Source organism: Aotus nancymaae, unplaced genomic scaffold, assembly GCF_030222135.1.
Source record: "Aotus nancymaae isolate 86718 unplaced genomic scaffold, 86718_ANA_hifiasm-v0.15.2.pri h1tg000014l, whole genome shotgun sequence".
NCBI classification, from domain to species: Eukaryota; Metazoa; Chordata; class Mammalia; order Primates; family Aotidae; genus Aotus; species Aotus nancymaae.
This window is the reverse complement of record NW_026988425.1, coordinates 6,419,912-6,435,711: the sequence shown is the minus strand read 5'-3', so window position 1 is coordinate 6,435,711 and position 15,800 is coordinate 6,419,912. Positions and strand designations below refer to the sequence as shown.

The following is a 15,800-nucleotide window of genomic DNA, read 5'->3' as shown; positions in this document are numbered from 1 at the left end:
TCTGTCATTTGTGAAGCCCCTGGGCACTGTGATAGAAGCCCGTCACTGTTTGCCTACACTTGTCATTTAGTGTTAGCTTTTCAAAGGAGGATTCAGAAACGATAGCAGAAGTCAGTACGATGCTTGCTTCCAAGGTTTCTTATCCCTCCACCTTAGGGATCCTTTGCTTTGGTTTTGTAATTGTCCATTTTCGTAAGTTTTCTGGGAGCGTTGTTGGGTTTCCTCTGCTGAGAGGTGGTCACATCAGTATCTGTGCTAGTAGCTGCTCTCAACGGTTTCCTGTAATGGCCTCACCTTATAGCTTCTCGTTGTGTCACTGGTATAGACACTTAAGGCCAGTGTGTTTTCACAGCTATTATCGCATTGTTTTAAAATTGGACTAACTGTGTCCTGCTGGGCAATTTTAGGAAACTTCCTGGGACCACAAACTTTAGGTTTAAAAATCCCGACAGTTCGTTTTCAGCATTGCTATGGGATGTTTGTCAGACACGACTTCATGAACATGCCCATCGTCGCCCTGGTGTGCCTTGGAACGGGGGACAGAGCGGGCGCCCGCAGCCCAGCCTTCTGGTTGTCTTCTTGCAGAGTCAGTCTCCCGTTCGTGGCGGACTCCTCAATGCTCTGTCATTGTAACAACTTTATTGAGGTGTCATTTATATATTGTCAGCATTTGCTCGCTCTAAGTGTACAGTTCAGGGATTTTTAGTAAGTTTACCCAGTTGATGGCCCCTTACCACAGTCCAGTTTGAGGCCATTCCCATCACCCCAGCAGACCCTTTGTGCCCATCAGCACTCGCTCACGGTTCCAGCTGAGCCCCGTCAGCTACTCGTCCACTTTCTGTTGATGAGTTTGCCTTCCCTGGACATTTATAAATGGAATAATATATTATGTGATCTGTGTCTGTTTTTTCCACTGGGCATAGTGTGTTATATTTTTTTGAAAGGAAAAAAAAGACATCCGTGTTTTTGCTACACAGGTGCTTTGGAGCTTGCTGATGTGTCTAATGAACTGCCAGGGCTGAAGTGGATGCCGGGAATCACTCAGTGGAAGGTAAGCTTTCCTCACTGACTTTCATTCAGAAGAGTAGGTGCGGCATAACCGATTTAGAGTCCACGTTCAAAGCGTTCATGTGTGGGTGACTTGAATAAATACTACATCTGCTTATGCAGATTAGAATCAATTTCAGAATGTTATTTCATGACAAATTTTATGACAAATGGCATGTTTATTTGTGGCAGTCGAAAGGTTTTCTTTATTCCACTATAGAATTTAACTCTTTTATCTCATCCCTGTAAGGGTAGCTTTGCTTTTTTTTTTTTTTTAAATGGGCTGGGATTCAAGCCTTTTTTCCAGTATGAAATAATTCATTAAAGTTGTAGGCCACAAGCGGCCTGAGGCTTGTTTAAAAAGAAAAAAAACTAGATGGAAAATTATTTTATAATGGTGGTCCTGCTTTTTAGAATAAATGTATTTCACCTTTGTTTTTAACAGAATTTATGTATTAATAATTTGGGAATTGTCTTGGCAAATACTCTTCCTATCTTTGGAGCAAATGAGAATCACTCTTTGTCACCTTTGAGAGAACTGACACTCTTGCCCTGTGATTTTTGTTATTATTAAATAGTGCTGGTAATCTGGAATGTACTCTGTGGCTCTGCAGGTAATGACAAAAGATGGGCAGTGGTTTACAGACTGGGACGCTGTTCCTCACAGCAGACACACCCAGATCCGACCTACCATGTTCCCTCTGAAGGACCCGGAAAAGCTGCGGGCCATGCATCTAGAGCGATGGTGAGCTTGTGAGGCCTCCGGGTGTGGGGATTGGGGCAAGTTAAGCCCCCTCCCTCGTGAGCTGGTGGATCTTGTCGGGGTGAGTTGGTGGCAGCAGATGACATTGCTGTGAGGCTTGGACTATGCCAGGGTCAACCCCACGTGTGTGAACTTCCCAGACAGTATGGCTTTCCTGCCTGTTAATTGCTGGCATTGAGCATTTATTAATAGTGGAATTGGCTAGACCCTCTAATGCTTAGGATACTTCATGAACTTTTTTTTTTTTTTTTGAGACAGAGTCTCTCTCTGTTGCCCAGGCTGGACTGCAGTAGTACAGTCTTGGCTCACTGCAACCTCTGCGTCCTGGATTCAAGCAATGCTTGTGCCTCAGCAGCCTCCCAGGTAGCTGGGATTACCCGTGCTCATCACCATGCCTGGCTAATTTTGTATTTTTAGTAGAGACAGGATTTCACCACATTGTCCAGGCTGGTCTCAAACTCTCGACCTCAGGTGATCTGCTCACCTCTGCCTCTCAAAGTGCTGGGATTACAAAAGTTTGAGACCAGCCAGGACAATGTAGTAAATCCCCATCTCTACAAAAAAAAAAAAAAAAAAAAAAAAATGGCTAGTCAGAGCATTGCATATCTGTAGTCCCAGCTACTTAGGAGGATCGCTTGAGCTCGGTAGGTGGAGGCTGCTGCAGTGAGCTGAGATCATACCACTATGCTCCAGTCTGGGCAACAGAGCCAGATCCTGTCTCAAAAAAAAAATTAAGATCACATATCAGCCATTCTATGAGTGAGGGCTGAAGACATGATTTTTCTCTTGCATAATTTACATTATTTGTCTTAATGCTAAAAAAATGCATTTTTGATTAGTTAAGAAGTATGAATTATATATCTATATTTAGCCTTAGGATATTACCCCATCATCAGAATACTGGCGGGTTCTTTGTGGCAGTATTGGTGAAAAAATCTTCAATGCCATGGAACAAACGCCAACCAAAGGTGAGCTTTTCTTTTTCCAAAATGACATAACATTTGATCTTACAAATTTAAGATAAAAACTAACGAGTTTAGTGGAAGTGCAGAGAAGAGAGGAGCTTCCTGCTGTGGGCAGCGGGAGAGCTGAGCCTGAATGAGGGGAACTCATTTAAATACCAAGTTTTCCAAAAAGCAGAAATTTCTCGTAGGGGATAGGTAAGTGGAGAAATCAGTATTTGGGGGAATGTATTCCTGCCATACTGCAAATCCAGTTATTTAATAAACGTTGAAAAGATGCAAAGATTGCTCTGTGGCTCTGAGTCGGAAGCCGCCACGTTTCTGTGCTCCAGTCCCTGTGAGTGGTTCATTTCAGCCGATTACAGGTAGCAGAACTCTGTTGACCTGAGGCTAGCCTGGCTTCACCTTCACTGCGAGGAATGATGACAAGCCTTGTCCAGGCCTGGCTAGAAAGATGCAGCCTGGCCTGTTTGCGACGGATCTCAACTGCCTACTGGTTCCTTTCTAAGGCGGACCAGGAAGCAGAGTGGAGAAGAAAGTGTAGCCTTCATCTTGACAGGCAGTCCTTTGTAATGCATGCTGTCTCACCTGTATCCACGCCAGCATTATTTATTAGTTCACAAGTCAGCCTTCCATGATTATAGAACCTGGCCTGGAATCAAAGTCTGAAAGTCTCTATTTCTTTAAGATCCATGCTTGAAAATCAGGGCAAAAAATGCTTAGCCTTTGGAGAAACAAAAAGGAAACAGTTCTGCAAAGAGCTCCAGCCTTTTTCTGGGGCACAGCTCATGCAGATTAACATCGGAACGTACAGACTCAAACTGGCAAAGGAGGCGACTGTACTTCTGCTGTCACCAGGGTTTTTCTCTCAGGTTAGACAGTATTTCGCCTTGAGGCTAAAAGTCTCACAAGGTATCTTAGCTCTGCTGGAATGTTATTTTCTTTTAATCAGTATAAGAAATTATATTGTGAAGTATTAGAGTCTTTGCATTCATTCATACTAGGTTTCAGTAGCTTGTATTTTAGACTTTTGTCACATTTTAAGTGGTCAGTGGCCACTGGCTCATGGCTGTCCAGCTGCACAACACAGTGCAGTCACAGAGCACCCTGTCTTAGAGACACATGCTTTGGGTTGGCCTGCGTTGGGGGTTACATTGGCGTTTCTGGTGTTCATACTTACGTAGAAAGGTTTTGACTTGTTTTCAGTTTGCCTCTGATGTATTGTCTCACATTGTAGGACAGTGTACTGTCATTTGCTTATTTAAACAATATGAGTACTTCTCTTTTTCTGTTACTTTGTCAGTTTCTTATTCATTTAGTTCAACAGATCTAGTGCTAGCATGGCCTGTGCTGCCATTGGCCCCACTGGGAACACAGGTAGAGTCTCCGTGGTCAGGATGCCGTGATCTGCTACGGTGCTGACGCCTGTAAGCACTGGGCTAGAAGTCGCCAGGGAAGCTCACACAGACCTTGGTATTTTCAGATCACAGAATGTAGTTGTTGAGGTAGGACAGAGATGGGTGAACTTGCCCTTAGAGCTGGACTCAGGAAAAAGGCCCCACTTGGAGAAGCTGAGGTTGGACATGAAGGGCATGTGCCCTCACTCGCCTGCTCACAGGCTTGGGGTTCATCTGTTTTGTTCTTTGCTTTTTTACATTATATTAACATGGAAATACAGTGTATTCCCTGGGAGGCTTCTGGCATCTCTGTTCAGTAGCTTTGTGGCTTTGAATAAAATGAACTTGTCTGTGCTGAAATATCCTATTTTTAAAAAAATTTTATTATGCTTTAAGTTCCGGGGTACACGTTCAGAATGTGCAGGTTTGTTACATAGCTATACATGTGCCATATTGGTTTCCTGCATCCATCACCCTGTCATGTACATTAGGTATTTCTCTCAGTGATAACCCTCCCCTAGTTCTCTACTCCCTGCCAAGCCCCAGTATGTGATCTTCCCCTCCCTGTGTCCGTGTGTTCTCATTGTTCAACACCCATGAATCACTTTATGAGTGAGAACATAGGGTGTTTGGTTTTCTGTTTTTGTGTTAGTTTGCTGAGAATGATGGTTTCCAGCTTCATCCGTGTCCCTGCAAAGGACATGAACTCATCCTTTTTTATGGCTGCATAGTATTCCATGGTGTATATGTGCCACATTTGCTTTATCCAGTCTATCACTGATGGGCATTTGGGTTGGTTCCAAGTCTGTGCTATTGTGAACAGTGCCGCAGTAAACATACGTGTGCATGTGTCTTTATAACAGAATGATTTATAATCCTTTGGGTATATACCCAGTGTTGGGATTGCTGGGTCAAATGGTATTTCTCATTCTAGATCCTTGATGAATCGCCACACTGTCTTCCACAATGGTTGAAATAATTTACACTCCTACCAACACTGTAAAAGTGTTCCTGTTTCTCCACATCCTCTCCAGCATTTGTTGTCTCCTGATTTTTTTAATGATTGTCATTCTTGGCAATCATTCTTGTCTTGGCTATATAGGCTCTTTTTTGGGTTCCATATGAAATTTAAGGTATTTTTTTTTTTCCAGTTCTGTGAAGAAAGTCAATGGTAGCTTGATGGGGATAGCATTGCATCTGTGAATTACTTTAGGCAGTATGGCTATTTTCATGATAACGATTCTTCCTAACCATGATCATGGGATGTGTTTCCATTTGTTTGAGCCCTCTCTTAGTTCCTTGAGCAGTGGTCCTTCACATCTTTTGTTAGTTTTATTCCAAGGTATAAAATTGTAGCAATTGAGAATGGGAGTTCACTCATGATTTGGCTCTCTGTTAGTCTATTATTGGCATATAGGAATGCTTGTGATTTTTGCACATTGATTTTGTATCCTGAGACTTTGCTGAAGTTGCTTATCAGCTTAAGGAAATTTTGGGCTGAGACGATGGGGTCTTCTAAATATACAGTCATGTTGTCTGCAAATAGAGACATTTTAAATTCCTCTTTTCCTAATTGAATTCCCTTTATTTCTTTCTCTTACCTGATTGCCCTAGCCGGAAACTCCCAATACTATAATACTATGTTGAATAGGGGTGGTGAGAGAGGACATCCTTGTCTTGTGCCAGTTTTCAAAGGGAATGCTTGCAGTTTTTGCCCATTCAGTATGATATTGGCTGTAGGTTTGTCATAAATAGCTCTAAGTATTTTGAGATATGTTCCATCAATACCTAGTTTATTGAGAGTTTTTAGCATAAAGGGCTTTTGAATTTTTGTCAAAGGCCTTCTCTGCATCTTTTGCGATAATCATGTGATTTTTGTCTTTGGATCTGTTGATGTGATGGATTACGTTTATTTATTTGCCTATGTTGAACCAACCTTACATTCCGGTGATGAAGCCGACTTGATCGTGATGGATGAGCGTTTTGATGTGCTGTTGGATTTGGTTTGCCAGTGTTTTATTGAGGATTTTCGCATCAATGTTCATCAGGGATATTGGCCTGAAATTTTCTTTTTTAGTTGTGTCTCTGCCAGGTTTTGGTATCAAGATGATGTTGGCCTCATAAAATAAATTAGAGAGGATTCCCACTTTTTCTATTGTTTGGAATAGTTTCAGAAGGAATGGTACCAGCTCCACTTTGTACCTCCAGTAGAATTCGGCTGTGAACCCGTCTGGTCCTGGACTTGTTTTGGTTGGTGGGCTATTAATTGCTGCCTCAATTTCAGACCTTGTTATTGGTGTATTCAGGGATTCAACTTCTTCCTGGATTAGTCTTGGGAAGGTGTAAGTGTCCAGGAATTCATCCATTTCTTCTAGATTTTTTTGGTTTATTTGCATAGAGGTGTTTATAGTATTCTCTGATGGTGGTTTGTATTTCTGTGGGATCGGTGATGATGCCCCTTTATCATTTTTTATTGCGTCTATGTGATTCTTCTCTCTTTTCTTCTTTATTAGTCTGGCTAGCAGTCTATCTATTTTGTTGATCTTTTCAAAAAACCAGCTCCTGGATTCATTGATTGTTTTTGAAGGGTTTTCCATATTTCTGTCTCCTTCGGTTCTGCTCTGATCTTAGTTTGAAATATCCTAATTTTTAAACTTACTTCAGAGAGACTGAGGAATTACGACTTTTATCAATTTTGTGACTTTTTAAAAAGGACACATATTTTTTAAAGATCTTTAACATAACTAAAACATTTTGCTCATTCCCAAAGCCAAATTTATATTATACCATGGCCTTAATTCAGAAGTTCATTCTTAATTCAGATGTTTCCTTTGTGCCTCGGACACTCTTTCTCCCAGTTCCTGTGGCCATTTGTCCAGGTGCTCAGAACAGTTCCTACCCTCCTTTCTTCTTATGTATGTATTTGTCTTTTTGCCCCTACTGGGTATTTTAGAGATCTTGCTTGATGCACTTTGTGTCCTTCACTGCACCTTACCCAGAGCAGATGCACGATACGCATTTTTAGATGAGGACTAACTAGCTGGCGTTATAGGGCTCTGCTAAGGAACAAGCTGTATATGCTGTTTGTGAGATTAAGGTAGAATCAGCTTTTAACTCCAAAGGAACTGTCGAATTTTGTTTATAATAACAAATAAATTTAAAACGACACTTTAAAAAATTCTGTTGTCTTTACATATAATGCAGTAGAAAAGTACAACTGATTGATTTTATAAACTTGGTATTTTAACTTTTCATAGCAGCACAAAGACTGCTGCTCTTTGTGTGTCAATGAGATTGTTCTGTCTGACAGCTGCAGGGTAAATCTGCAGAGACCAGAGGAAGCACCCAGCTGAGCCCTGCAGATCCCACAGAAGGGAAACCCGCAGATCCCTCTAAGCTGGAAAGTCCGTCAGTCACAGGAACTGGTGACACAGAAATAGCTCATGCAACCGAGGATTTAGAGAATAATGGCAATAAGAAAGATGGCGTGTGTGGGTAAGAAAGGGGTTACGTCTTGACCTAACACTCTAGTGTCTTCACAGTCCTTTTAGCTTAAATGGGATCCCAGAGCCATTTCTTGGTGGGTTTGAGGGCACAGTGCATGTGTGGTATGAGACACATGCAGTAGGTGGGCTGGAGTCTGTGTGGAAGCAGGAAGGCGAAGATCTGCTGCCTGGCGAAGATCCGTGCTGCAAACCTCGTATTGCACAGAACTGACGCAGGCACCGATGGGAAAGGAAGGATGTGCTTTTGGTATTGAAGGTTGCCACCCGTTACAGATTGATGTATCTCATCCTCATTCCCTTTTTAGTCCTCCTCCATCAAAGAAAATGAAGTTATTCGGATTTAAAGAGGACCCGTTTGTATTCATTCCTGAAGATGACCCATTATTTCCACCTATTGAGTAAGGATTCAGCCTTTTTAATTACTCATTTAAAGAAATTAACTCTAAAGTAACAAATGTACAACTGGTCACATTTAAGCATTTTATCTGTAATTCTGTCTAGCTTTTTTTGGGGGGCGGGTGGGGAGATGGAGTATCACTCTTCTTGCCCAGGCTGGAGTGCAGTGGCGCGATCTCAGCTCACCACAACCTCCGCCTCCTGGGTTCAAGTGATTCTCCTACCTCAGCCTCCCGAGTAGCTGGGATTACAGGCATGCACCGCCATACCCAGCTAATTTTGTATTTTTAGTAGAGATGGGGTTTCTCCATGTTGGTCTTGGCCTCAGGTGATCTGCCTACCTCGGCCTCCCAAAGTGCTGGGATTACAGGCGTGAACCACTGAGCCTGGCCTAGCTTTTTTTCCCTTAACTTTTTTAACTGCATATTAGAACAGGATGAAATTTTAGAGGTTATTAACTCAACCTTTCGATTGAAGGAAAAAGTAAACTTTACCTTGTGAACATGATAGATTAAAAAAACTGGGCTGTGATTATGAATCTGAATTACTCAGTTGTGATCCTGAACCTAAATTGTTCAATTGAATGTAGAGACCAGAGGCCAAGGCTGCCTAGTTCAGTTCCTGTAGAAGAAATGAAGTGTAGCGTGTGTGGGGGTTGATTAGGGATGGTGTAGCTAGAACATAGAGGAAGAGGATTTAGGGTAAGTCTCACATTCATCTGTTTCTTACTCGCTGAATTTTAGAAGCTCTTTGCCGGGTCAGTCACTTACTGTCTTTTACATAACTGGTCCCGCATACATTTGTAAAAGTCTATTAAAAAATAAGTCTCAAAAGTAGTGTTCTTAGGTCATTACCATTGGAGTAGCAGCTGAGGGAGAGAGGCTGCACTTGTTAATGTAGGTTTCTGATCGAGTTGTGCCCCAAATAAATGTCACGTGGAGGTTTCAGGTGGAGGACAAAGTTCAGAAGCTGGGAGTCCAGAACAGAGCCCCATGCCCTTGAGCCACACTGCAGTTTTAGAGATTGGATTCTGGAGGAGGAGGAGAAGATGTTTGCAGTCGATTACCCGATTTTGAACTGAGTATGTATAAACAGCAGTGTTTTTGTGTACAGGAAGTTTTATGCTTTGGATCCTTCATTCCCAAGGATGAATTTGTTAACTCGGACAACAGAAGGGAAGAAAAGGCAGCTCTACATGGTTTCTAAGGAGCTGCGGAACGTGCTGCTGAATAACAGTGAGAGGATGAAGGTGCCAACTGCACAGACGCTGGCTGCTGATTGGGGATGCGTGTGGCTTTTCACAGCTGCTTAGATTTCATTTGGAGCAGACCCTGGCATCTGTCCTCCCCACCTGTAGCATTGGCTGCCGGTCCCTGAGCCTGCCCTGTGGCTTCAGAGCTGTTGGCCGGCACAGGGCTGAGTGGTTCCGACCAGAGTCCTGAATCTGGTGGCTGGTGTCTTTGCCCCATTCCCACAGCTGGGTGAGCCTCAGTGTAGTTCTCACAGCCCGTCCTCCTGGGTAGAGAAGGTACCGAGGGCCCGGAGGCTGCGAGTGCTGCTGCCCCCACCCTTGGGATTTGTCCTTTGAGACACTTCCCTTAGAGTTTGGCCATTTGGGGGCCCCTCTTTCATTTGCTTTACTGCCCTCCAAGTCACGTAAACACAAGTTGTGAGGACCAGTTTCTTGCCGGGGTTTCTCGATGGTTTCTGCTTCTCCTCCCCTTTCCCATTCCATGGCGGCTGCTCTGTGTGTCCCGGCTTCCTTACAGAGGATGGTCCTGTGTTCATCTCTGTGTGCTTCATCTCACTTTTACTTACAGGTTATTAACACGGGAATAAAAGTCTGGTGTCGAAATAACAGTGGGGAAGAGTTTGACTGTGCTTTCCGGTTGGCACAGGAGGTAATTTTGGAAGTGCACTTGAACAGCGCTGGCCACAGATCAGGCAGTCGGGAGTTGATGGGCTTTCTGGCCCGCCAGATAGTCTGAGTGGCTCAGGGCTTGGCTGGCCCCTACCAGTCACTTGACCGTCACCGGTTATTGAGCTCTCCAGGGGCGTGGGTGGCCTTGGGTTGGGTGGGGGTTCCACACCTGTCCCAGGGAGGACCCATAATGAGGGCCCGAGGCGCCACTGAAAGCCTCTGAGAGTAGTCTGTTGTCATTCATGAATGACATCATGGTATCTGTTTTCTTTATTCACACAGGGAATATATACATTGTATCCATTTATAAATTCAAGAATTATTACCGTATCAATGGAAGATGTTAAGATACTGTTGACCCAGGAAAACCCCTTTTTTAGAAAACTCAGCAGTGAGACATACAGTCAAGCGAAGGACCTAGGTGAGTAGTTTGAAATGGATAGAGACATAACTTGTATTCTCTTTAAAAGGACAGCCAGAATGCAGGTGGTATTTGTGGGGTGTATTTATCAATCATATTTTCCAGTACAGTCTGGTTGCCTCACTTTCCGGAGGGCTCTGTAGAACCCTTATGACAGTTCAGAATGCTAAGGGGCAAAGGCATCTTGGGGTTGCTCTACTTCCCCAGGCCTTGGTGGCACCCCGCTGCTTTCCAGCAGCCCGTGGTGTGTCTGTGTGGCTTGCGGGGCTGGCCTTCGCTCAATTTGCTGGACCCAAGAGTCCGGGGAATGAAGGGCTTGGCCTGTGAGCAGCCCCAACCAGCCCCTGAGCCAGAGCTCTTGACCCACTTGCCTGTCAGCAGGTCGGGGGTGGGTAGAAGCAGGTCTCTGTGCTTGGGTTCATTTGTGTTTTAAGGTCCACAGCCTCACGAGACTGGCTGACATGCAGACCTGGTTCACTTGGCATTTTAACCACCTGTGTGAGAGCAGAGTAAGAGTCTTGCCAGCAGTTCTTACTTTTCTCCTAGCCGGCAGCAGTAGATTATTTGGTTTATTTGCTGCTTTTATATTTCATCAACTTCCACTTCAAATCACTCCAGTAACGTTTTCCCCTAAGCATAAAAATAATTTCTCCAAACTATTCTAATTTTGTTTTTCTGATATCTTCTTTCTCATTTATTTTTTAAAATAACTTGCCGTTTAATATTTCTGGCTCAATTTGATCAAAACTGTATGTCAGTTCTTGCAGTTATGTATAATCATGTCTCTTACTTGCATTTAAAACTTCCTGTTGTGTTCCTCCTCAATATCAAACATGCTCTGTGGCGTCTGTGTCCTGCTGCTGTCTCAGCCAAGGACCACAGTTGAAAGTAGAGATTCTTGTAAAGGATAAGGGAACTGTTTGTTTTCTTTTAATCCTGCACTTACATGATTGCAGTATTAGACAATTTTTATGTATTTCATGCCATTCTGGGAGTTGGTGTTATAGTTTATTTAATCTTGAGTTTGGAAGAATTAACTAGCAGTTAATCCCAAGAAGCAAGCCTCCTTGCTTCTCAGAGTGGCTTGTTAGGTGACATCCCTTGAAGTCCCCGGATGGCTTTTGCCTGCGTCCTCTTCCAGACCGTCCCTACTACATCATTTGGACTTGGTTCATGTCTCCAGAAGGCTTCTTTTCACCATCTAGATCCTTGAGGCCAAGAATGTAGATTATTTGTTGTTCTGTTTCTTCAGAATACTTAACACATCACCGGGTGCATAAATGTCCTTGTCGCATGCATCCCCTACCTGGAGAACTTGGCAAATGTGTGTCTGTTTCTCTTCCAGCAAAGGGAAGCGTCGTGCTGAAGTATGAACCAGATTCTGCGTAAGTCAGTGATGCCCTGTCCTTCCGCACACACCTTGTCATTAGCTGCAGGGTTCTTGTTGGTGAGAGCGGTGACTTGGGAAGGTGGGAACCTTCTTCAAGCCTTTTATGATTGTTCCTCTGGAAGTAGTTTTGTGGAAACTTAGAACCAAAATATTCCTGTAGGTAGTCATGAAGATACTGTTTCATAGAACACTCAGCTCAGGCTAAATGAATGTTTACTTACAGAGAATAAAATACATAGTGCTTAGTTTTTAAATATTAGAAACTAATGAAAGGTTCTGTCTTATGCAGAGTAAGTGTAAAGGTGGGACAGTTGAGTGAGGTTCCATTATTTCATCCTCGTCACTGGTTCAGCCATGTGCATTGCTGACATGTTACTGCATCAGGAGCGAGGGCTGGAGCGTGGGGTTTGCTTACGTTCCCTGTTGCCACGGGCCCACTGCTCCACACTGTTTGCATGTATTCACCCTGCATCCTCATGGGCCTGGGGGAGCAGGTGCTGGTGTTGGCAACACTTGCCGGAGAAGGAGGTGGGACAGAGAGTGAGGTGGCTTGCCCAGAGCGCCTCAGCTCACTAGTGGCAAAATTAGGATCTCATCTGCAACAGCTCCTTCTTGGTGACGGGAAACACCATTTCTGAGAGGAGGAAATAAAATGGGGCCCAAGGCTGAGCGGAATTTGGGGGAGTGAGTAGGTAGGACCACTGTCCAGGTTTCTTTGGGAAGTTAGTGTTGGACCAGGGATCCAGGGCTAACTTAAAGGAACTACCAAAGCGCAGACCCTGGGGCAGGAGCAAGTTGGGGGTCAGGGCGGGCCCAGCCGAGGAGGGACGGAGCGGGACAGGTAAGACATTGGCAGGGAGGCCGAGGGCCCACGTGTCCTCAGGATTCAGGCTGTCTGGCTGCCCTATGGAGAGTGGACAGGTCAGGGCTGAGGTGGGAGGAGCATCAGAGGGGAGAGAGCAGCAGGTGGTGGGCTGGGGAGGTCAGCGAGGCCGTGCGCATGGGCGCCTGGGGACCTGCCGGAGGCAGATGCTGTCTGGGCAGTGGAGGGGCCGGAGCATCTAGTGATTGATGGCTTCTGAGTGTTTTTACAGGAGTTTGAATAAAGACCCAGAAACGGTTTTTAAATAACAGTCTCATGTGGCCCACATAGAAACATTGGGGTATTTTAAGTTGTGGATTCACTTTTCCATATTTAAACACTGATTTTTACTTGTTGAAATACACAGGTGAAAAGTCAACTTCAGGGATAGTGATTTTTTTTTTTAAGGAGGATGGGAGTTGGGAATTTCTTATATTTTCCTCTCACTTCTTGAAGCCAACTTAGTGCCCTGCTTTAGATTAGGAAAAATGGAAAGGTGATTAAACAGGGCCATTAGGAGCCTACAATCTAGGTCAGAGTCCCCTAGGAAAGAACAGAGAACTTGAGAGAGGGCATCTGCAGGTTAGAAATGGTGGCTTCTGTCTCTGTCGGGGAAGGGAGTCGATGCCACCTGACTGGCCAGGTGGAACCTGGAAGGTAGGGAGGGATGGAGCAGGTTCAGAGAGGCAGGGATGTTTTGACTATGGGGAACACAGCATGCTGGAAATGGAGATGAGCACAGCAGGCAGGTTGCCATGTGGGGTCCCTAGAGAACAAATGGTGCGAAACGCTGAGTATCAAAAGGATGGGTGGTCTCGGGTCCTGCTCTGGCGTCATCTTCCAGCCTGTAAGGAGCCTCAGTCACTTAGGAAACTTGGAGGTGAGCTGTGAGGAGCATGTGGAGAAATGCTTCTCATGTAGTAGGGTGAGGTGACACGGAGTGGGGCGCAGTAAGTTAAGTTTGAGGAGGAAGTGTTAGAAATCCCAGCACTGAAAGTGTGTGTGACATCTGCAGATTTGGGGCCTACCCTATTGTGCATGAAAGAGGCCAGGGGAAAGTGAGGGTGAGGATCCTACTCAGGACTGAAGAAGGAAGCCGAGAAAACCTCAGATCACAGATGAAAATGTCCTCCCAGTGGTTTGGGGGGTTTGTGGGTATGGGCTCTTTGTGGTTTTCTTTTTCGAGCAGTTGTATATTACCTCTCTTTCGATGCAGTTATGGGAATGTTTAATGTTCTGCATGAAACCACTTTCACTTGTAGGAATCCGGACTCTCTGCAGTGTCCCATCGTCTTATGCGGATGGCGGGGAAAGGCCTCTATTCGAACTTTTGTGCCCAAGAATGAGCGGCTTCATTATCTCAGGATGATGGGGCTGGAGATATTGGGAGAAAAGAAAAAGGAAGGGGTTATCCTAACAAATGAGAGTGCAGCCAGCACTGGACAGCTGGAGAATGAGGTGACCGAGGGACAGAGAGCAGGAGAGACCCACAGTCCTGACGCCAGCGAGGCTGACAGCCCGGAGGTGACAGCAGGCTGTGACCTGGCGGAGGCCCACCTGCCCCGGTGAGCAGGCCCAAGGTAGCGAAAACCCACACCCCTCATGCACAAAACTGGTCTCTTCTGGGTCATAGAACAGCCTGTGGCCTGTAAAGCTGTACTTTTAACGGCTGCAGACTGTTGGGATGATAGGAGCGTTCTGAATGACCAGGACTGCTTTCTTATGGAGCTGATGAAAACTTACTCTTTTAGCGTGTTAGAAATCACTCGTTTTACTTTGTTTCTTTGGCCACGCTGCGTCTAGTATCTCTTGCTGGGAATAGACTTTCACTGTTAAAGTTGTACTTCTATCAAGAAATAAAACTGCCCTTGCAGAAATTTCAGGTCTCTTGTTAAACCTGTATTGGTCTTAAGGTCCAGTATTTTTTAAATTATTATTTATAGGAAGAATCTATAACTCTCTGAATTCTTAGGGAGCTGTGTTATAAGCTTTAATAATTACACTGAGTTGCACATTAGCAGTGTGACGTTAACATGCAGTTGGGTTAATATCTGAGGCCTCAGATGACTTTGTGCCTTTTGGGATAGAGGGTAAAATAAACTCCCAGAGTGAGAGCTGTGACGCGAATTGTCATACTAGTTATTGAGGGGGACTTACGTGCTTTTATTGAATGGAGTACTTTGCAATTTTTATTTTTAAATGGGGTTGGGTTCCTTGGAATATTTAAATAAAGTTATTAATGATAAAGTGTATACATGTGTGATTCTTGTTTTTGCTCTTAGGAGGCAGAAAGAACAGACTTACTTTTGGCTGAATGGCAGTGTTAGAGTACATTCTGATTTTCTCCAGTGAAAGCAGTTTTCCTGTGAAGGCTGCGGTCTTTCTCTGTCTTCCTGATTTTGTGTATTGGTCTGTACAAACAGCAGCCACACACCACCTCTGCTGGATTTGTCTCGAGTCTCCATTCTGTGTTCAAGCTCTGTGGTGTGAAGGGCTCCTGTTTCCCTTTCCCCCAGATTCTCCCCTGAACGTGGCTCTCCATTTGCATCTGCGTCTTCCGGTGTGCTTGCATGCCACTCATGCGTTGTCTGTTGGACCCTTGACGGTAGGTTGCAGGCGTGTTGCATTACCGCCTTACTGCCATTGTGTTTCCTAGAAACAGCCTCTTTACAGCTCACGGCGTAGGCGCCAGCACAAACGTGGATGCAAGGTCACCCTCTAACCGGCGAGCTCGCCACAGCGGCCTGGAAATTTTGTCTGGGGCAACCCCTGTTGCCTTTGGCTGTCTTGTCTCGCGTTCGCTCCGGTCTGAAGCAGTTCTCAGTCTGTCTTTTATGATTGAGACAGTTTTGGGGGGCGGTACAGGTCAGGTAGTTTGAATGTGCTTCAGTTCGGGTTGGTCTAATCTCCCAGTGATTCATGTATTTTCAACAGGAGTACCACAGAGGTGGTGCTGTGTTCTTTTCACTACATGATGTCAGAAGGTGGCTGAGGTTGGTTTTTCTCTTTATAGTGGTGGTGAAGTTTTTTTTTGATCAATATGGTGTCTGCTTGCCGAGTTTCTCCATTTGCAAGGAGATATTTCAAGACTATATTCCTCTCTCTCTTCAAACTTCTAACTACCAGCTTTAGTAT

General features: G+C 44.6%; 1 protein-coding gene across 1 annotated transcript in view; it reads left to right on the top strand.

Moving 5' to 3' along the window:
• NSUN2 (NOP2/Sun RNA methyltransferase 2) overlaps positions 1-14,917 on the top strand; it is a 32,033-nt gene extending 17,116 nt beyond the window's left edge. Inside the window, exons 10-19 of the mRNA XM_012475298.2 lie at positions 978-1,051; positions 1,662-1,792; positions 2,682-2,778; positions 7,480-7,664; positions 7,981-8,073; positions 9,185-9,320; positions 9,892-9,972; positions 10,275-10,413; positions 11,759-11,798; positions 13,928-14,917. Of these exons, the coding sequence (XP_012330721.2) occupies positions 978-1,051; positions 1,662-1,792; positions 2,682-2,778; positions 7,480-7,664; positions 7,981-8,073; positions 9,185-9,320; positions 9,892-9,972; positions 10,275-10,413; positions 11,759-11,798; positions 13,928-14,234 (1,283 nt within the window). The 3' untranslated portion in view covers positions 14,235-14,917. The remainder of the gene's footprint in view (positions 1-977; positions 1,052-1,661; positions 1,793-2,681; positions 2,779-7,479; positions 7,665-7,980; positions 8,074-9,184; positions 9,321-9,891; positions 9,973-10,274; positions 10,414-11,758; positions 11,799-13,927) is intronic.
• Positions 14,918-15,800: the final 883 nt, after the last annotated feature.